The sequence below is a fragment of the Fundulus heteroclitus genome, chromosome 24, assembly GCF_011125445.2.
Source record: "Fundulus heteroclitus isolate FHET01 chromosome 24, MU-UCD_Fhet_4.1, whole genome shotgun sequence".
In the NCBI taxonomy this organism is placed as follows: Eukaryota; Metazoa; Chordata; class Actinopteri; order Cyprinodontiformes; family Fundulidae; genus Fundulus; species Fundulus heteroclitus.
In genome coordinates, this window is record NC_046384.1 from 19,700,176 (window position 1) to 19,722,781 (window position 22,606).

The 22,606-nt window shown below is 39.8% G+C and overlaps 1 protein-coding gene across 1 annotated transcript in view; it reads left to right on the forward strand.

Moving 5' to 3' along the window:
• Window positions 1-5,025: 5,025 nt before the first annotated feature.
• Window positions 5,026-22,606, forward strand: part of LOC105935473 (multidrug resistance-associated protein 4) — a 38,643-nt gene continuing 21,062 nt past the window's right edge. Inside the window, exons 1-7 of the mRNA XM_012875865.3 lie at window positions 5,026-5,351; window positions 6,718-6,828; window positions 10,759-10,879; window positions 15,365-15,589; window positions 15,709-15,798; window positions 15,875-16,038; window positions 16,249-16,374. Coding sequence (XP_012731319.2) covers window positions 5,278-5,351; window positions 6,718-6,828; window positions 10,759-10,879; window positions 15,365-15,589; window positions 15,709-15,798; window positions 15,875-16,038; window positions 16,249-16,374 — 911 coding nt within the window. The 5' untranslated portion in view covers window positions 5,026-5,277. The remainder of the gene's footprint in view (window positions 5,352-6,717; window positions 6,829-10,758; window positions 10,880-15,364; window positions 15,590-15,708; window positions 15,799-15,874; window positions 16,039-16,248; window positions 16,375-22,606) is intronic.

The window sequence follows — 22,606 nt, forward strand, 5'->3', positions numbered from 1 at the left end:
CCGGTCCAATGTGGGTGATCATTTCTTGTGCAATTAACAGAAGAACTCTGAGCATAGACACACTTATTTCTCCCTACATCCGTTAACAATACAGTTAACACATGTACAGTACCCAAAACTAGCTGTTGTGGTTCAAAAGATTTACTTAAGTTCAAACTTCACTTGTCTTTGGGCCTGGGCTCGCCACAACACAGCTTCCTTCACTCTGAGTCTGTAGTGTAGGAACCTCAAAATAATGGAACGTGGAGGAACAGTCGCAGCTGGCTTTAGTCCCAGCAATCTGTACGCTCTCTCAATCTGTACATTTACTCCAGGTGGGAGTTGTAGTATAGAGTCAAGTAATCCTTTCACAAAACCCACTGTGTAATATGTCTCACTGTCTTCGGGTACTTGATGAATTCTTAAATTGTTGCTTCGTATTCTGTTCTGCATATCCTCTCACAGATTAGTCAGAGCCAACTGGCGCTTCAACAAGTGCCGCAGCAATCTTTCATGTCGTTGGCCGGTGTCTTATGTCTTCCTCGGCTCTCTGCCCCATTTTTTTCCATCCTCTGGTTTAATTCCGTGATCGATACTTCCAGTCTAGATAGCGAGGTCGTTGTGTCCGTTGTTTTTTTTCCTCAATTCTTTTACCTCCCAAAGAATATCCTCCATGTTCATTCCTTCCAACTCTCGTCTCGCTTCTTCTTGCGATTTTTGGTTTTTCCCTGCGTTTCTTGTACCCCTGACCGTGCTCATGTTTGTCTCAGAGACCATGGCTTCGCTCTGTTTCCATTAAGATATCGTACATAATTTTACCAACAGCAAAACACCACTGAGCTTTATTGGAGCCTCCACAAATGAGGAGAAAATTAAAACCGACTACTCAAACATCAACGTTATAGCCCAGCTAGTCCTTGGATACATGTTTACCCGGGGGAGTGAAAATAGTCCACCGCAAACATTTTGGGAATTGTAATGATTTTTGAAGCTCTGTGTAGTCACAAGTCAGTGAGCATTAAACTTTGCCTGGAGTCTAGAGCAAACATTTCAATATTTTTCAGCATATTTCTTAAGAAACTTGCTTACATCTTTAATTCCACCTCTTAGGCGCAGCCCAAGTAAAAAAATCTATGCTACAAAATGCTCATCGCTCTACTCTGGATGTTTGCGGACATATCTAGTCAAACACAATGTTTCTATACCCTCCCAGTTTGTAAGAGGGAACTCCGTGTCTTTGGATTCTCATTAAAGTCGAAACTTACTAATTCAAGAATGATTAATACGATTTTCTGCCTCTTTAGTTTCTGACGAAAACTAATTTTCATCTTTCTGTTGCTTCAAGCTCATGAGAGTTGACGAAGAAACAATCTCTCAAACTTTAAAACTGAAACCCCGATCAATTGCTTGTTTTGATAATTTCCTTTAAAAGGTAACACTGAGCTTTAACTGGATTTATGTTAATAGTGACCATAACAGTCTCTTGTATAAATGGCTACTTTGAGTAGAAATAGCCCCACCTTTGCACACTAAAACAGATTTTTTTAGATCCCAGAATGACCAAAAACATCATTTTGAGCAAACTTAATTTCTAACAATAGACTGTAAATATGTGTGGTAGACATCCCATGGATCTACTTTACAAGAAACACAAACTATTTGTGTCTCCTTGAGTTGCAAGTAATTGAATACCCAATTAGTGAGGCTGTTTTTAAGTGCCAGGAGGGCATTAGACGGTTCTTTTAATTATTTGCAAAAATCTATGAGAAGATTGTGAAATTTTTTTTCACATATGGGAACCAACCACTAAAATTAAAATGTTGTGATCTTCGTTTCCCCTGATGAGCTAGAAGTAATGCTGAGAATGACCTATTCAAACGGTGGGAAGGGTGATTTATGATCTGATTAATCTGCAAAAATCCAAAGTAATTGTTCAGCTTGTACGAAACATTAACCAAGGTCAATCAAAATCATGTTTCATTTTTATTTTTAAACAGGTATTTTGAGTGGTTTTACTTTTTGTTTTCCAATTAAAATTCTTACTTATAAGAGGCATTTCTCAGGTTTTTTTGCACAGAGACCATACACTGCACACTGCTGCTCCTTCAGGGTTACCATCGGTCTCTGTGCTGCCTCTGATTAATGCACTCCTTGTCAATTTTCAGTTTTAAATTTTTTCTAATTCCCTTTTTGTATATATTTTTACCCCTTTAAATCGCCATCTTAGACTAATTTGTGCAGATCCATCACATAAAACATTTAAGTCACAGGTTGAAATGTAACAGAATGGGTAAAAAGCCGAGGGGCTGAATACTTTTGCGAGGCACTTTGTATGGACATAAGCACGCACACCCTTCTAGATGACAGCAAATGTCTTTCAGCTCGGCGGGGTATTTCCTAGTGTCAGCTCACTAGACCGCAGTCTCTGAGGTGGGTTCCCTTTCTCTACAGTCATATGACACTGATGCTTGACTCGGTGTACCCAGCTTTACTTTTCAGAACCCAGAAATAGATCCTCTGGAGGTCTCTTGATGTCAATTTTAGCCTCCCTGTTCTCTCCCACTACAGCATACAGCCTGCAGAAATATTCTTCACAGCAACAGAACTTAGCTAAAGCCTAATGTGATTAGAGCGCCACTGACTACAATCCGGTGCGCTAAAAGAAGCACCTGTTGACCCCATTATAATATAAAAATGGAAACCCAAAGACAGAGGTGATTATAGCTTGGTGCAGCTGGATGGTTTACATTTCTAAAACACTTTTGTTTTATAGGTACAAGCTACAAAGTTAGCCAATCAGTAATAAAATTGTAACAACCACCCTATGCCTATGGCCTATGGCAGAAAGTATTACATTTCTTCGGTTTACTTGCCTTCTTCCGATAATGCATCCTGATGCTGTGCTTTTTCCCAGTGATCCATGTGATAAAAATGCAGAATCTCGTCTATTTGCCAGAAACTAGCCTTACCCTGGCTCCCCCCATGATCCTGCCACCAGCGCAATTGCTGCTACATCGTCCATCGTCAAATAATTTAATGAATATGGGTTTGGCAGAGTGAAATGATTTACAAAATAAATAAACACAATCATATTTCAATAGTACTTCTAAAAAAAACTTGAATATTGTGAAAATGTTTGATATCGCTGATATCAGAAAGTGAAACACTTTTAACGCCTTTTTATTTGCAATTTTAATAATCAGACTTAGAGAAAATCAAAAACCCAAGATTTAGTGTTGCAAAAAGTTTAAATATTATATAGAATAAGAACAATGAAAAACGATAAACAAAAAAGTCCTAAAAACTGTTAGTTTCTATGCACTCAAAGCATGGTTGGGATTCCTTTTGCAAGAACTACTGCAGCAATGCGGAGTGGCATGGAGGAGATCAGCCTGCGGTTCTGTTGAGGTGTTCAGGAAGCCCAGGTTGCTTTGATAGCCGCCTTCAGTCATTTGAGTTGTTGGGTCCGGTCTATATATATATATATATATATATATATATATATATATATATATTTATTTATATATATATATATATACACACATACACACTCCATAGCTTCCTATGGGGTTCAGGTCTGGCCAGTTTGATGGGCAACCAAACACAGTAACACTATGGTCACTGAAGCAACTTTGATTATTTTGGCAGTGTGAGCCGGTACCAAGTCCTGCTGGTAAATGAAAGGAGCATCTCCCTAAGGTTTGTCAGAAGAAGGAAGCATGATGTACTCTAACAGATGGCTGTGTTGACGTTGGACTTCAGAAAACCCAGTGGACCAGAGCCAGCAGATGACCTTTCACCTCAAATCACCACTGTCTGTAGAAACTTTACACTGGACTTCCAGGAAAATGGATAATCTGCCTGTCCACTCTTCCTCCAGACTTTGGACCTTGATTACCACATGAAATGCAAACTTTCATTTGAAAAGAGGACTTTGGATCACTGAGCAGCAGCCCAGTTCTTCTCCTCCTTACCCCAGATAAGATGATTATAGCCCATGTGTAGGATTCTTCTGTGGTAGTATTTTGTTGCTGTACCTGTAGATCGTTATGGCAAATGAAAACAAACTTCATGCAGTTGTCCAGTTCAATGCACACCAAAACAAGAGGGGGCTGTTTTTCACTGGCAGACAAGAGTTGGCAAGTTTTTCCAGGGGTGCAAACAAGATACTGATCTCTGCTGCTTTTCTTTTTCGGAGTTGAATATCTGAAGTAGTGCTTTGATATTTTTATTCTGCTGCATGTCTGCATTTGGGGCCACTGCGGGCCAGGCCCCACCAGATGTCACTGTGGAGCTCTATGTTCATAATCAATGGGACAGGATTGTTCTTTATAGATAAATCTAAAATTCTGTTATAAACATTTTTGTCTCTATATCTAAGTCTGTCAGAATACTGACACGGTTAGTAGGCTAAATCCTCTCTAGGCGTCTTCATATTGGGGCCAGCCCACCAACGTTTGTTAAAATAGACATCTGAAATCGCAGTGCGCATACTCAACAAGCTCTCAGTAGATGGCCATGGAGCACAAATCCTCTGGCCCCAAGCTCGGATTGTCCAATCAAAATACTGGGAATGCGCACGTTACGTTTATGCTCTTCCGGATAGTGTGCGACAATCTAGTGTAGGTTGTCCTTGCTATCTTATTAAAGGATTGGTGTGAATATTTTCTGTTCAATGAATTAACATTATGAGTGAGCCTTTATTTGCAATTTTATATATACTAATTAAATTACATTTAGCTTATAAAATGGCATTTCTAGTGTGTTGGTTTATGCTAACTTTTCAATTTAATTTAAAATTTATCAAGGTCAGGTTCTATGCATCACAGAAATATGAGTTGTTGCTAATAGCTGCAACTAACAGGCTACTAATAATATTTTAATATGTGAAGCAGGTGTAGGTTATAACATAGATGAGAAAACTCCACGAGCTATTTTGGTCCTCAAACGCAGCACAGCTGTGGGGGAACAGGCTACCGTAAACACACGGAGTGGTTTATAACGCAGTCAATGCACGACTAATAACGCGGGTCGGACTGAAACTTCTCGCACTCTGAGCCACGCCGTGGCGCAACTGCGACCGAGCATTGCTGAATGTGATCCTCGCGATCGCAGCCATTGGTGGGAACCGCGTCACATGAGCAGAAATGTGTAAACACGAACACCGGATCCCTACTCTGTAACGAGAAAAACCAGCTGGAGCCGTCCGCGCTGCCTATTGGCTGAGTCTCCGGCTGTCCTGTCACCGCAGCCCTCACTGACAGGCCGGCGGCCGGCTGAACTGATGCCATTCCGACCATGGAGATCACGGAGAAAGGAGGCAGGAGTAACCCGCTGGCGACTGCCAACCCCATTTCAAGGCTGTTTCTCTGGTGAGTGTTGATGGATCCAAAGGGGGGCAGCGATCCCGTCAGTGGACCGCCTGCAATTATCAGCTGTAACAGAGCGACCGCTGGAAATCAACAAAAACACATGTTTTTTTTGTTTGTTTTCGCGGACGAGCCGTGGAGAGGGGCAGATTACTTCTGCTTCTGCATTTTTTAGAAAAAGAAGTTTAAAAAAACCCTTAATAGAATCAGAGTTCTATTAAAACAGTTAAAAAATGTATTGCTGTTAGGGTTTGTGCACATTTTGTCTAGGTAGATATAGGTTTAACAACAGTGCTGGTAAAGCATGTGCCTCCTTATGGATTTCATTTTTCAGTGTTTCAGTGTCAAGCAAGATGATAAATTAGAGAGAGAGAGAGAGAGAGAGAGAGAGAGAGAGAGAGAGAGAGAGAGAGAGAGAGAGAGAGAGAGAGAGCTTGTGCCGCCCTTTGCCTTTATGACCCACATTAAGTTCTGCTTTGCAGAATACCTTATAGTTCAACTCCATTGGTTGGTTTTGAGCATATTCATACATTTTAATATAGTGGTCTCATTATTAGTCATTTATTTACTTTAGCTTTTTATGTAGGTTTTATTGGGGCGAGTATGCTTGCTGGTTTCTTGTTTTAATTTCTGGGAATACCTCTTTGCATTGCATTTAATTGTATGAAAAGTATTCTGTAAAGTCTAGATTGACAGCCAAGCCACAGCATTTAATCTGATTGGACTCCAGACTTGAACTATGTCCCTCCAAAACCTTTTTTTTTTTTTTTTTTTATCCCTCGAAAGCAGGCTCACACATGTGCTTTGGATCATTGTCTTGCTGCATAACCCGAGTTGGGTTGAGCTTAAGGTCATGAACTGATGGCCTTTTAATTTGATCAGAGGTTAGAAAACGTATAATAAGTGATCTGTGCCTTGTGGTTTCCACGAGCTGGTCACGGGCCGCTGGGCTGGAAGTCGACTCTCCAGAGTCGCCTGTTGCAGAGCGTCAGCAAAGAGTAACGTTTTAGGATTACAAAATTGTAGCAATCATTAGACAGATCTCCATGCCAACTGGTCGTTTGGGAGGAATGCCTAAAAAAGAAAAGAGAGAGAGCAAACCAAAGATTAGGCTTTGTGGCTGGAGTTTTTATAAAACAAATGATAAATATGTAGGAAAAAACCTCATGATCTGCAATGCAAGCTGATGGGCACACATTGTATTTCCCTCATACATGCACATTAATAATATGCAGTTTGCCTGACATGACATATCTCATCTAGATCCGTTTACTAAAAAAAAAAAAAAAAGGCTAGATTGATTTCAGTGTTGCCTTTAATCTGCTGGATTGACGTGGATGTCTCACCTGCGATCGTGGTTCTGTTTCAGCTGGTTGACCCCGCTGCTGCACGTGGGCCACAAACAGCGACTCAACCAGAATGACATGTACAGCGTTCTTCCAGAGGATCGCTCAGAACGCCTCGGAGAGGAGCTGCAAAGGTAAGCTAATGCAGTGACTTCGAGGCGATTAGGCTTCTTAGTAGTTTGGTTTCAGGCATTTCACATGATCCTAGATATGGGATTTCAGACAGACTGGCGTTGATAGAAAATGAGTCCATTCGTTTGGATAGTTTTATGGCTGATATAAGGACTTTGAAACAGCAGCTGAGGTCACTGCTCTGCTTTCACTTTGCTGTTGGACACAGACAGGTGGGTTGGAGCGGTTCAGATGGGTTCATTGTGGAAAGTGAATTCCAGCCTTTCTTGGCACCCCGTAACCATAAAGACTGCAACCTGCCAGAACTGGCACTACTTGTTCCTGGAGATCAGAAGGGAAAATCTAAATAAAACATTGCAACGACCTAGTTACATAAGTGTGCAACCCTTAAACCAATATGCTTCCTGGGCGCACCTATTGTATCTGTTGAGTCACTCCAATTCCTTAGCAGTCCCTTAACATGGCCACGTCTTGACTAAGGAGTTTTTTACGCTCTTTTTCAGAAAGCGTTTCAGACACATTATTGGCACATGTGCCAAACAGTCCCGTATCATCAACCTACTTCTAATGTGTTTTGGCCGTCTTGGGAGATTTTAAGCCTGGCTTTTTTTTTTTTTGGAGGAAAATGTTTTTGTCTAACAACTCTACTAATTCACAGTAAATTGAGCACAGCGGAGGTTATTGTCGCATGTACACAACCATTCCCTGGCAGAATATCCTGCAGCCTCTTTAATGTTGCCACTGGCATCTTGGAAAACTCATTAACTGGTTTCCTTCCATTTTTATTTATTTTTGACCAGCTTCCCATATTTTCTTCACTCTTAAATGACTATCTCTGCTGTTGACATCTATAGACCCGTTGTTGAAGTGACATAATTGTTTTCCTATGCAGTGATAACTTATAATAACTTCTAAGATCTTTTCAGTCAGGATGGATTTTCATGCCTGCTGTGTGGCTTACAGCTGTTGTATCTGTATCAGTCAGAAAGCATGTCAATCCCAAGTCTGAACAGAGCCCAACAATTGAACGAGACAGCGTCCACCCACAAGCATGTTGCCGTGTTTCATTGTAGCTGCAAAGCTTTGATTACGGCATCCCTTTTCCCTGGAATCGTGTTAGTAAGCTTGCAACAGCACTCTTTTCCAGTCAGAAATTACGAAAGCATTTTTCCCGCATGTTGAAGAGATGAGTCGGATGCCGGCACCGGATTCTCAGTAGGCCAAAGGGCTGAGCTCTGTGGTGCTTTTGAAAGAAATGTCATGCTTCCTGAAGCACTCTTTTATAATAGGAGTCTGTTAAACACTACTGTTGTCATGCCCTGTGAGATGAAGCCCTCTTCTGCCATGTGACATAGTTAAATAAGAAGCAGCTCATTGTACTGGTTTAAATTAAAACACCATCACTGCAGCAGATTTTAAAATGGGAACGCCTCTTTGTCTTTGCTTATTTTAAATCTGTCCTAAATATAGGAAATCAGTGGACTTATCTGACTGAAGCCCCTGCCGGGGTAAACAAAGCGCAATCAGATAAATGTGGGGGTGTCAAAACTTTTTTCCACACCTGGAAATTTGGAGATTATATTCTCCTGGATCTCATTTTGTTGTATTGGTTGTAATGTTTTGTGTTCTCCAGATGTCTACTACTGAATTATTTACATATCACGACCAGAGCGTTTCACTCTGCAGTGAAGAAGAGGTCTCACCTACAGTGTACAGGGTCACGGTTTCTCCAGTTATAGACACATTTGTATTCAGCCCCTTCTCTCCGATAACCCTAAGTTACCCCTAAGTTTTGTGTTGACCTGTCTCTTAAAGTCCTAATGAACTGCGTGTAAAGTTACAAAATGTAAATGTTGAAAGAGAGCTTCATTACCTACTTTTCTAGTCTGGGGTTTGGTCAAGAGTCTTACTTAAACTTTTATTTTCTTGTTTGCCTTGAGGCAAAGATCAGTTATAAATGTGGTTTACAGTTCCTTAAAAAACTTGCATGTTGGCAACAACTTCTCTCCATATTCTAAATCCTCCTCGCTGCCATTAGCGAGTAATACTACCGCTGGATTTTTGTAGAGCTGGCCAAGTCTCTGACAAACACATTTTGAGATGCTTGTAGGCAAAAGTGAGTCGAATTTCTCGTACTTCCATTTTGACCTACATCTTTGGTCAGTAAGACTTTGTACTCTGAGCCGAGCTGAAAGGTAGGGCTAGGGCTTAATGCACTAATTAAGCAGAGAAAGTATTGTCAGGATTGGCTATAGCCATGAGTTCACCCTGAGGTGAGACTGTGCACTGCTCAGGGAAACCTCAGCAATTACTGTGCACATCAAAGTCTGCAGACCTCACTTGGCATGTTATAGTCCTTTGCAAAACAATTAAAAAGAACGGAACAATTGTTATTTGTTTATAGGAGAGGCCATGAGAATGAGAGGAGCATGGCAGCATGATGTAATTTTGCAAAGTCTGAACACACCACAAGGCGTTTGGAACATTATCATTAAGAAACATCAGGCCAGATATGCTTGGCTTTTGTTGGTTTATTTACATTCCTTTGCTACTTCATGCATTTGAGTATTTCTTGTCTGCCACAGTTGTTTGTACAACGTCTGCCAATGATTGAGAATAGTCTACTACAAGTTGCTCATAGACTAAGCTCTAATTTCTTAAGTCAACTGGTTAAAAAGGCATTGAAGCCATTGTGAAATTTGGGTCCATCCATTATGTTTTGCTAGACCTGTTCCCCTGGGAACAGGTCTAGGACAGAGTGCCTGGCAATCCTGGTGCTTGAAACACTCCCTAGCTCATTCCTGGGCACCCCTAGGCTTTCCCAGGCTAGTGTGGATTTATCGTACTTCCAAGTCCATACTAGGTCCAAATAACACTGGGAACAAGTTAAACCTTTTGCCAATGTAGAAACAGCTCTTGCTTTGTTCATATGAGGACAGGTGAGCCCTTAGAATCATCTCCGTAACTCATAAAAATACTTTATCAGGAGAAATGAACGGCTTTTCAATAATATGTTTACCACAAGGAAATGGTAAGTGGAAGTGTACACACATGGAGACCAAATGAAAAAACCTCAGGAGGAAATGGCAACAAGTGGACCCAATGCATTTGATCTAAGTAATAAAAGAGTGTCACTTTATCAAAAATCATCTTCTGAGGCTGGTAATATGGGCTTTTTTTTAAGCAAGTGTTTGGGCTAAATATGCATACAGCAGCTCAGCTGCTTTTAACCTTATAAGCCTGTGGGTATCAGTGCATCTGGATACAGTGCTTGTGTGAATGACTTAAAACAGAGCCAGTGTCATGTGACTTTCTATATTTTGTGCTGAGAAGCCTCAGCTGATGTGTCAGATTTGTTTTTGAGTCAACTGCTCTGGTATTTGATACATTATTCTAGAGCTGGATAGGACGCCATCTGACTGACTGCTTAAGCTTAGCGGAAACTGGGTCACTCATCAGCACAAAGACCCCATAGACAACAGCAACTCAACAGCAGGGTGCCTGGAAAATCAGATTTTGCAATGGTCCAGTCAAAGTCCAGACCTCAAGATCATTAATCTGTTGTCACAGGAGCTCAAGAGACCTGTCTCTAGACAGATTCTACAGTTATATTAAGCATTGTCATCATAAGGGTCTAATTAGTTTATGGAGTCTGAATGTTGACATTTTCTCGTTCCCCAGTTTTAAGTAGACGTGATACTGTATGTTGGTATGTGAGCTGAAGGCACGTCTGCTTCAACTAAACATTTACCAGGTTTACTGTTGCTGCATCTTCATTGGGACTTAGAACTGGGAGCTAAGCGACTGTTTGGTTGCAACTGGGATTTATTTCCACCATCATTTACTTTCCAAAAAAAAACCACATCAACACGCTGAGGTTGTTGGTGGCATTTTTGTTTTAATAAACAACAAATCCATGTCTTTTCTTTTAGAGTTTGGGCCCATGAAGAAAGAAGAGCTGCAAAGGAACTGCGGGATCCAAAACTGTCCAGGGTTCTCATAAAGGCGTATGGAAAATCCTATGCACTGGCTGGGGTGTATGTATTTTCCCTGGTATGTTCTGAGGGTTCTTTGTTTTTTCCTAATAAATTATTCAGTTCTGGGCTTTGGTTAAGGTTGGACATGTATTTTATATGGCTAGATCAGGGATGCACTGATTTGACAGTTTGGGCTGATATCGATATCCGATGTTATTATTCCGATAACGGACATTCACCAATGTGTGTACACACACATCTACGTTTCTGTGATGGTTGTGCACCGACTGAAGACTATGCTAACTGTATTTTTGAATTTGAGTTATAGCCTGGTCGTTTGTCTTCTTTCGACACTGTGAAAAACGACCACATTGCTGACGTTGCATTCCTGTTTCATTTAAAACCCCCACAATCCTGGCTGCCATGCATCACTGTCACTTTTACATGACCTAACAAAAAACACACGACCAACCCCCTCCCCTCCCTCTCCTGAAACAGAGACACAAAGGGAAACTAGATGGAAATCCACATCGGTTGTTAATATCGGCCCCGTTTTACTCATCGGACCGATACCGTTATGTTAAAAAATACCGATACCAATGTTAATGCCGATATATCGTGCATCCCTAGTCTAAATCAAAGATTGACTTGAGTGTTATCAGGACAAGTTTGATTGATTTATTTTACATTTCAGAACAAAAGTCAAACTTGGTGGTGGTAGTATGATGATCTGGGTTTACTTAGCTGCTTTAAGAAATGGATGACCTGAAGTGACTAATGGACCCATGAATTCTCATCTCCAACACATTATCTAGAAGTAGAACATCTGCCCCTTATTTAGTAACCTTAAGCTCAAGCTCCGTCTGGTTATGCTGCAGAACCAGGACTTTAAAACAGCTCTCTCTATTTTCTCAGGTTGACTTAAGGTGGCCAAATTATGGTGCACGGTGATAGGAATTTGAACTATTCACATGCGTACAAGTATCGTCAGTTCTGCTGTTTATTGTCATGTGTTCTTTATGTATTGTTGAGTTATAGCTTATTAAGCAGGCGGACAACAATCACACTTAAATGTTTGAGGTGGTATTGTCAGTTTTACACCAGATGTAACTGAGCAGACACCTTCCAAAAAGTCTGCTTTTGTCTTGTCAGCCCACAAAATACTCCCCCAAAAGTGTTGGGGATAGGATTTAGCCATGGATCCCTCCCATCCATGCATTTTCTCCCAGTCTCTCTTATTTTTTAAACATGAAGCCTGACCTTAACTGAGGCAAGTGCGGTCTGCAAAGCTACAGATATTGCTCTGGGTTCTTTGGTGACTTCCTGGAGGAGTCGTGCTGTTGTAGTAATTTGGTTGGTCTGCCTCTTCTGGGAAGGTTCACAACTCTTATATATATTTTTTTTCATTTTTGGATAATGGCTTCCATTGTGGTTTGCTGGATTCCAAAGCCTTAAAAATGATTTCTAATCCTTTAACATATGGCTGATATGTTTGGCATCTCTATACACTACTAGCCAGCCGATGCAACTCAGTTTGAATGAGAAAAAGCAAATTAATTATACTATTCAGTTGTTAATTACCTTAATAAAAATAATCTTTCATAGACGTGTCTTGTCTGCAAGATTTAGTGTCGTTTTATGGAATCTGATTAACAATGAACAAAAACAGAGATACTTCCAGTCAGGCTGTAATTGTAATAAAACTGTGGTTCCCAACCCTGGTCCTCAGGCACCCCTGTTCTGCACGTTTTAGCTACTCTTTGCTGCCACACTCCTGACTTAAATAAATGGATGACTAAGAAGTTTCTGCAGCACTTGATTGTGCTTGATGGTGCTTTTCCTAAGCTCTTCGGAGACATAGATGAGGAAAATAGAATGAGAGAGAAATTATTAAAAACTTGGAAGAGGTACTCATTGTCCCATTCTCAGTAATACTATAAGGCTGTGTATCTTTAGACAAGGTGGTGTTCTATCTATCATAATATCTATCAATATTATTCTTTGAAGCCAGTGGATTCGACAGAGGCATGACATAAAAGGAGTAAAAACCATTAGAGGAGAGCAAAAACTGTCCCTGTTCGCTCATGATCTTTTGATGGTTTTAACTCAACCTAATCAAACGGTTCCAATACTGATGACTATGTTCAAAGAAAGAGGCTTTTATTCTGGTTAGAAACAATATTATTAATAAAACTCTAGTGCTATCATTCAACTTTAATCCATCAAAACAGCTAAAAGATAAATATAAGTGGAAGTGGGATAATGAGTCCATTATATAGCTGGGGATTACCTCGCATCAGGATTAGTTATTATTTGACTAATTATGGGCGCCTAATCTCCAGCATAAGGTCGGATCTTCAAAGAAAGGAAAGTAGTTCCCTTTTTTGACTTTGAGCTCGGTGTAAGAGTCAATCAAAATAAACTTTCTTTGCTGTATGCTCTATTATTTTCAATGCCTTCCAGTCAAAATACCTCAAACAATTTTAAGAACGGGGCAGATTGCGTTTTAAGACATGTATGGTAAAAGAAAAGAGCATCAAGTTTAAAGAGAAATAAAAGGGAGATTAGCTTCCCTGCCTGCAGGAATATCCCTGCACTGCCTATTGGAGATCATTAGTTTACAGTTAGGCCCATAAATCTTTGGACAGCGACACAATCTTAATGATTTGGGCTCTGCATGCCAGCACATTGGATTTGAAAAAACAAAACAAAAAAAACTGCAGACTTGACAAAAATATATAATTAAACATCTGTTGCAATTGTAGCTATTTTTATACAAGCACTCCTCATTTCAGGGGTTCAAAAGTAATTGAATAAATAAACATAACCTTTAGTAAAATGTTACTTTTCAATATTTTGTTGAGAATCCTTTGCAGGCAATGGCTGCCCGATGTCTGAATCCCATGGACATCACCAAACATTGGGTTTCCTCCTTAGTGATGCTTTGCCAAGTCTTTACTGCTGCTGTTTGTGGGTCTTTCTGCCTTAAGTTTTGTCTTGAGCAAATTAACTGCATGCTTGATTGGGCTGAGGTCTGGTGATTGACTCGGCCATTGCAGAATATTCAATTTCTTTGTTTTATAAAAACTCTTGCCACCACAGTATTACTGTCCATCTGTAATACTGGACAGTAATACTTGCTTTTGCAGTATTACTTTCCATCTGTACTTTGAAGCTCCGTCCAATCAACTTTGGTGCATTTGGCTGAATCTGAGCAGTTTATCCCTATACACTTCAGAATTCATCTGGCTGCTTCTGTCTTTCGTCACATCATTAATAAACACAAGTGACCCACTGGAAGCCATGCATGCCCATGCCATCACACTGCCTCCACCATGTTTTACATAAGATGTGCTGTGCTTTGGATCATGAGCTGTTCCAATTCTTCAAACTTTCTTCTTCCCGTCATTCTGGTACAGGCTCATCTTTGTCTCATCTGTCCAAAGAACGCTGTTCCAGAACTGGGCCGACTTCTTCAGGTGTTTTTTGGCAAAGTCAATTCTGGCCTTTCTATTGTTGAGGCTGGTTAATGATTTGCACCTTGTGATGAATCCTTCATATTTACTCTCATGAAGTCTTCTTATGGTAGACTTAGATACAGATACTACTTCCTGGAGAGTCTTGTTCACTTGAGTGGATGTTATGAAGGGTTTTTCTTCACCATGGAAAGGATTCTGTGAACATCCACCGCTGTTGTCCTCCATGGACGTCCAGGCCTCAGAGTTCACAAGCTCACCAGTGCTGTCTTTTTTCCTCATTATATACCAAACTGTTGTTCTGGCCCTTCCTAACATTTCTGCTATATCTCTGATGGATTTTTTCTATTTTCAGCCTCAGGATGGTCTGTTTCACCTTCACTGAGAGCTCCTTTGACTGCATGTTGTGTTCCCAGCAACAGCTTCCAAACGCAAATGCCTCACCTCCGGACCTTTTAATTGCTTAATTGATTACAGGTTAACGAGGGAAGAGCTCATCCAGCCTTGTTATTTATTTTGCAGTCTTCTGAGTCAATTGTCCAATTACTTTTGGTCCCTTGAAAAACAGGCAGCTACGTATTAAAGAGCTGTAATTCCTAAACCCTTGCTCCAACTTTGATATGAATACTCTCAAATTACAACTGAGAGTCTGGACTTTAAGTCCATCTTGATTATATAATTGTATCCTTAATATGTTTTCATTAACAAAACTTGTCACTGTCCAAATATTTCTGGGCCTAACTGTAGTTTTCGTCTTGAAATAAATCACAATTTGAAAACCATATTTTGTCTTGGTGCTTAGCGTTGTCTGCTATTTAAATTTGTTTAATCTGAAACATTGAAGCGTGACAAAAAAACAAATAAAATAGGAAAACCTGCAGCTCTGTAACTTTCTGTCCAGTAAGTTGGAAAAATACTATTATTGTTGTTGATGATGATGGTAATAAGATTCTGTTAATCTTTCCTGAATATATTAATTCTTCAAAACAATACCAAGCTAATGTTTTGCCCTGTCGGTTGGGAATGTATTTTCAAATGGTTGCCTGTTTTACTCAGAACTAATCCTCACTGTCTTTGTCTTAAAGGAAGCCATCAAAGTTGTCCAGCCTCTTCTTTTGGGCAAAATAATCGAGTTCTTTGAGAACTACCGGCAGGAAGACACTGCTAGTCTTTACATGGCGTACGGTTATGCTGCCGCCATGTCCGTCTCCACCTTTGGCCTGACGATCCTCCAACATCTTTACTACTATCAAGTGATCAGAATTGGCATGAGGATCCGGGTGGCCATGTGTCATATGATCTACAAGAAGGTCAGTCGGCTATTTGGGAGATTTAGAACAGAAATACAGAGTTTCAGACGTCTCGGTTATTATTGGGGTGTTAAAGTGTTCCAGTTGCCGTCACCAGAAGGGAACATTTCTCTCACCAGGCTCTACGTCTCAGCAGTGAGGCTATGGGACAAACGACCACCGGGCAAATAGTGAACCTTCTGTCGAATGATGTAAATCGTTTCGATGAGGTACGGTAAGGAGAGCCCAAAGTATTCCTAAATAAATTTGGTGCGAGGTTATGAGTATTTTTTTCCGTCTCTGTAGATCATACTGAATCTGCACTACCTGTGGGTCGGACCGCTGCAAGCTTTGGTCATCATCGTTTTCCTCTGGAAGGAAATCGGCCCTTCGTGTCTGACTGGTGTGGCTGTTATTGCCCTCATGATGCCCGTGCAGACGTGGTTTGGAAAACTGTTTGGCATCTTCAGGTGAGAAACGAAAGCGTCCTTCCTGGCTATGAAGTGTGGTTTATAGTCCTTTGCCAAATTATTCTTACTCTTATGTCACATTACAAGACGCATACAACATAATCAAGTTTCCTATGCAAGGTTATTAAAAAATATTTTTTTGTTGCTGTTGAAGTTAGCAATGAAAAAGGCCCCCTATTGTTAGGAACCTAAAGAGCGTGCTCTTTGCAGGAGCAAAACGGCTGTCCTGACTGACAGCAGAATCCGTATCATGAGCGAAGTGGTGTCTGGCATCAGGATAATCAAGATGTACGCCTGGGAGAAACCACTTTCAGCCCTGATCACCGAGGTCCGTGGGTAAGGATCAACTTCATAGTTTGCAGTGAACGGACCAGCTTTGGCACTTTTCATAGAGGTTATGGTTCAGCTTTTCCACAGAGGAGTTAAAAAGGCTTTTCCTCCTTTTTACCTCAGTGTCTCCAATCCCTCCACGCAAAAGTTCGCCTAAATGATTTGAAATCCCTTTATTTAAACTTTCTAATGACAACACATAATCCAAATTAGACAATAGTGGAACAAAATGAACTTTATTACTGGGAAATGATTTCTTAGTCCAGGAAGAATAACATATTTTGTTGTTTTTCACCGTTGAGTGTAATATGTATTTGAAGGTTCTAGATGGAGGCTCTGCATCCATCTAGATGAACAGCCTGAGTTAAAAACTTTTACGTGTTATATGAGCTGTAGACTCAGATTAAAATCAGTCATCAGCTTTAAGAAGTACGGGATTTGTTTTGGTCCCAAAATGTCTGCAGTCTTGTGAAGATGTTGCATGAACGCCTCATCTGGGTGTTGTGGTTCAGAGTGGTTTAAGCTAGGTTGAAATGGCTTCAGTTTATAAACAAGCACAAGCTTCAGTTGATTTTATTAGAATTGTATGCTTTAAACCGGCTCAATTAATGTAAATGCATAATTATAAAGTAAAAGGATAGTTTGCTACTAAGTGTTTCTACCAGCTTTGGACTTTCAGACACTGAAATATTTGTCCAACCTTCCTTGCAACACATCTCAGCCTCTATTAGACTTGATGTAGAGCTCTGTTAACATCTATTTTAAAGTCTTTTTCCCCCTGTATTGTCTTTTGGATTTAGGTATGGATTTAGATTATGTATGTCTGACCATCTTTCCCATAAGGGCTGTGTTAAAGTTCTGAATTGATTTTAATTTCTATAGATCGAATAATTTTTGATTGCATTTTCCACTATTAATTTAAATGTGTGAGCTTGCATTTCTGGCTCACACTCCACTCCTTGTGGTGAATTTTTAATGTTAATATAGTACTAGTATCAATATGCTGCATAACCCCACAGTCAAGTAATTCAGGGAACAGCTAAAAAATTATTTTTAGTACCAGTAATCCAATTTGAGATCGGATCGGATAGAAAAGGATCAATTCTAAATTTTGAGAATCGGAATCGAAGCGATTCTTGAAATTTGTGATTTTGGGATGTAATTTGTTGAAATGTCAGGCACCTGAAACGTATGTTAATTTCTATGCACTCAGTACTTGCTCGGCCCTCCTCTTGCATGCATTTCTGCATCAATTCAGCGTGGCATGGAGGCTGGTGCCAGTGGTTCTGCTGAGGTGTTCAGGAAGCCCAGGATGCTTTGATAGCTGCCTTCAATTCATCTGCTTTGTTGGGTCTGGTGTCTCTCTTGACTGTCATCCCTAGATTCTCTAAGAGGTTCAGGTCAGGCTATTTTGCTGGCCAATCAAACACTGGAACACCTTGATCATTAAACCAGCTTTTGGTACCTTTGGCAGTGTGGCCCGGTACCAAATCCTGCTGAAAAATAAAATCACCATCTCCACATGGCTTGTCTGCAGACGGAAGCATGAAGTGCTCTTAAATTTCCTGGTAGATGGCTGCATTGACTGTGGAAGAAAACCCAGTGGACCAGAACCAGCAGATAACATGGCACTCCAAACCATCCCTGACTGTGGAAACTTCACACTGGACTCAAGCAACATGGACTCCGTGCCTCTCCACGCTTCCTCCAGACTCTAGGACCTTGATTTCCAAATGAAATGCAGAATTTACTTTCGTCTGAAAACAGGACTTTGGACCATTGAGCAGTTCCTTTTGTCCTTAACCTAGATAAGGCACTTCCAATGTTGTCTCTTGTTCAAGACTGGCTTGACATGAGGAATGCAACATTTGTAGCCCATGTGTAGGAGTCATCCTTTGCAAACACATTTTTTCCTTCCACTCAACTTTCTACACAGTATACTATGAACAACCAGCTTCTTTAGCAATGTCCTTTTGTGGCTTCCCCTCCTTGTGAAGGACGTCCATGACTGTCTTCTGGACATCTGTCCAGTCAGCACTCTTCCTCATGATTGTGTCGCTAACTGACCCAGACTGAGACCGTTTAGAGGCTCACTAAACCTTTGCTGATGTTTTGAGTTAATTAGCTGAGTAGCGTGTGACACCATGATTTTTTTTATGGTTTTGTTGTGAGGCTACAGCAGCTGACTTATTGTAGGTTCACTTCTTGGCTTACTTATGTACTTATGTTAGTTTCATATGTTGAATCCAGTGCAGTCCTCAGCAGGGTAGAATATTATGAACATTTACCTGGGAAATATGTTGAAAATGGTATTTAAAAAAATTCAACTAATTTTTTAGTCACTGGGACATTTTCTCACGCTAAAACCCCACACTCCCTTATCGGGGTGGATAAAATGATCAAACCTCTCTAAAATAATTCACCGTCACGATTTATCATGATTCTTCTCCTTAACAACCTAGCTCTTTAAGAAAGAAAAACACATTTCATAACTCAGGGCAAAGAGTTTCTAATTATGTCGTAATGACTTGGCACTATTTTGCAAACTCGTGTCAAGCAAACTTGACATTTAATATATTGCAAAGTTGAGAGCTAAAGTCTCCTATGGATAAATATACAGAGCGCTGTTTTCTAAAACAGTCTGCAGCAGAGACGGCTTGTTCCCCCAGGCTGTCTCTCTGAGGAACACAATGAACTCCTCACAGCCTGACTGGTCTGCTGCATATTTGCCCGACCACAACCCGACACTTATTTTTTCTTTTACTTGTATTAAAAATGGCTGTGCAGACACATATCGTAAATTCACATACTGTTCCTTTTAATCCTTTGTTTTTATTCAAAAATTTACATTTCTACTTCATTTCTGCACACTGTTAGCATGTGAAACCAAACTCAAATTCTGATTTGATTCATATACTGTACCACTAACATGGTAATTATTTCATCCTGGCTAAATTAGTTTTAACTCATTCCAAAAAAAGTTAAAAACCAAAAAAACTGGACTTTTTTCCGAAGTTTTAAGACGTTTTGCTTCCCATCCAGAAAGCTTTCTCAATTCAAATGACATCCATTACATGCATTTGAGTTGAGAAAGCTTTCTGGATGGGATGTAAAACGTCTTCAAACTTCGGAAAAAAGTCCAGTTGTTTTGTTTTTTTAACTTTTTTTGGAATGATCATGACCTGGATGACTGAGAATCTTCACCAGCATAGTTTTAACTTAGTTTATAGTAATTTTTATTAGTGGCAGAAAAAGGTGAAAAACAACTAAATGTATGTATCTGAAAGAGCATAGTGTGTACCTTGTCAATATTTTTGTGGTCTAGATCCTTTAATCTTTAATTAGCTTAAATAGTTTTATTGTCCAGCCATGTTTTAATGTATTTCATGGGGGTTCAATGTAATGTGGAAAAAATATAATGAACAATTGTGACCTGGAAGAAAAAGGTGCATAGTTTAGAAACATTTTTATTTATGGAGCACATTTCAAACTACAAAGAGTAAGATGTCAAACTATAGTAACATAAAATAAGCATAGGTATAAGTAAAGAGAGAGAACATCAGTGAAAAACAGCATTATGAAGGCCAAGAAGCACAGCCGACACGTCTGGACAAAGTTGTGAAGACGCTTAGAATAAGTCCAATTTCTAAAACAATATTCCAAGCTTCTTAGTACCTCGCAATGACGACATTAATCTGCGATGCAGCCCAGATCCCTATGGCGACTCTGGAGGAGCTGCAGACATGTAGAAGATGAAGCCCTGGTCAGATAATCTTACTTTTTGTCTTACATCCCAAATTGGTAAGCATGACACAGAAAACAACAACAAAAAACTGGCCATCTGCATAAAATGCAAAACCCATGGAGAAACATAGTGGTAACGGTGTCATGCTGTGGGAATTCATTTCTTAATGGAAAGATAGAGCACAGTTGGAGGCTGCAAAAGACTGGTGGTGGAAGTTCATCTTCCAGCAATATTGACTAAAAGCGTACATCGAGAGCTACCGTAGATGCTTAGATGAATCATATTCTGCTGTTTGAAGTGTTCATAATCCACACCTACATTAAATTGGTGGAGAACCTGTCAAAAAGATGCTGATGGAGGCTCTGCATCCATCCAGCCTGATTGAGCTCAGTATTATTTTACAAATAAGAATGGACAAAAACGTCAATCTCTTGATGTGTAAAGACTGGTAGTTGTTCTTGCGGATATTTAGCACCTTCTTAGGATAAATAGGGAAAGCTTGGATGAGACACCATTTATACATAGATTGTTTTTATTGTTGGTTAGACAAGACTTCTACTGTCTCCCTTATTCAACCGAGGCTACTTTCATTTACCGTGTTGGTCTCTGGAAATGATTTTACAGTTACAGTCCGGGTAAATATGATACTATTCAGGTCTGGAAATTAACATTTCAAACTCAGAACTCTAGCCTTAGTATGCAGTGGATATGGCCTTTTACGGATGGAAAGAATTGGGATTGTATTATATGTTATACATCTAGTTTGTGTGTTTGTGTCGTTCCAGCAGCTCCAGGAGAAATCTGGACTAACGCATTTTTCTTTATATACCTTCGGGTTAGACAAGTCTCACCTTGACAACTCTGAAACCGCAACCATACTATGCACCCCCTGTCTCACAGACTCTATCACAAAAAGCCTTGCAATCTCATTTATCTGTGATGTATTACGAAAACGTGCAATGTAAACATGGATAGCGCAATGAAGGATTGGGAATGGGAATAAACGGTGACATTTGGGGAATAAATTCTGAAATGTGTTGATTTGTGTTCCCTTAATGCTAGACACCATCTGATCCAGCTAAAATATTTTCTTTAGGAACATCATTCAAACGTAGATTCACATAAAATATTTCCAGATGTGTCGGCGCTATGTGATGTATGTTCTGTGCTCCAGGCAGCAGGGATTTAGGGATGTAATATTTTCATTCTTTTCAAAGGTTCTCATACTTGAACTCGGTCCAGATGCCCCTCTGGTTATAGTAGATGTTTGGGGGACATTGTGTCACCCTGACGAGTTCACAGCAAACTCTACATACTGTCCTCTGACCTCTGTCCAAGAAACTCATCCTGTTGCCCTGGGATAAGGAAGTACCAGCTTTTGATCACAATACTGACTGATATCCTCCATTTGGAGAGGATTTATTTTTATTCTTCATATTTATCACAAAGGGATGTCAAAAAACAAACAAAAGAATAAAAAAATAAAATGTCTTAGCAAAGGTATGATTAAATCAAGTCGTTTTAGCTACATGTTTGAAAAAAGGAGACGAAAGAAGTTTACACTTTTTTATATTCCCACCCCTTTATTCGGTTTTTCTATGTACTGCCTCTGTAATAATATACAGACTGGACTGCATAAAAGGAAACACTATTTTGAGCAATACAGATACCCGGATCGTCTTATGATACTCCATATGTGGCTCTACGCTCTTTCATGAGGAGTGAATGCTGCTTATCAAGACTCGACGCAATCTACTGGGTTTCCTTAGATAGGAAACTTTTTGACCAATCTGTATAATCTGATTGAATTTGACTTTGTAAAGGGCCTTGAGATGACATGTGCTGTGAATAGGCGCTATATGAATGAAATTGAATTGAATATCTCCCTACCGTATATTACATGTATCCTTCATCCTCCGTATACCTCTTTGTTACATGCTTGATAACATATTGGTGGACTTTGATCTCTTTTATGACAGAGAGGGCAGTTAGTATATTATATGAAGTTTAGTTTTACCATAACTAAACAGCACCTACTGTGATAGGATAGACAGAGGGGTGGGTTGGGTGTGTTATCCTGTTAGCTCCCTTTTCACCTTTTGTTTTTTCTTATGTTTATGGCATGTAAAAGGCAGTTATTTCATGTTGATTTTTGTCTATGCTAATGCCTTACATTGAACATATTGGGAGAAATTCAACAGAAAAAGAGAGGAAGAGAAGTAAAAGTGTTTGAAAAACAAAAAAAGCACATAATAATTAAGTCAATGGTTGTAACTTGAGAAAAAAACTCAAGGTAAAGGAAAAACACCTCCAAGCACTCTGCTATATAACCCTCTGCTATGTCTTCAGTGTCCATCGCTGCAAATTTTCAGGTTAATGCTATCAGATTAATTAATCTCCTGGAAAATGAACTCTATAGTTGCTTTGTACTCAACAACAAAGTACAGCGTATTGACTAGATGTAATCTGTTTGTTCTGTTTGTGAGATTGGAG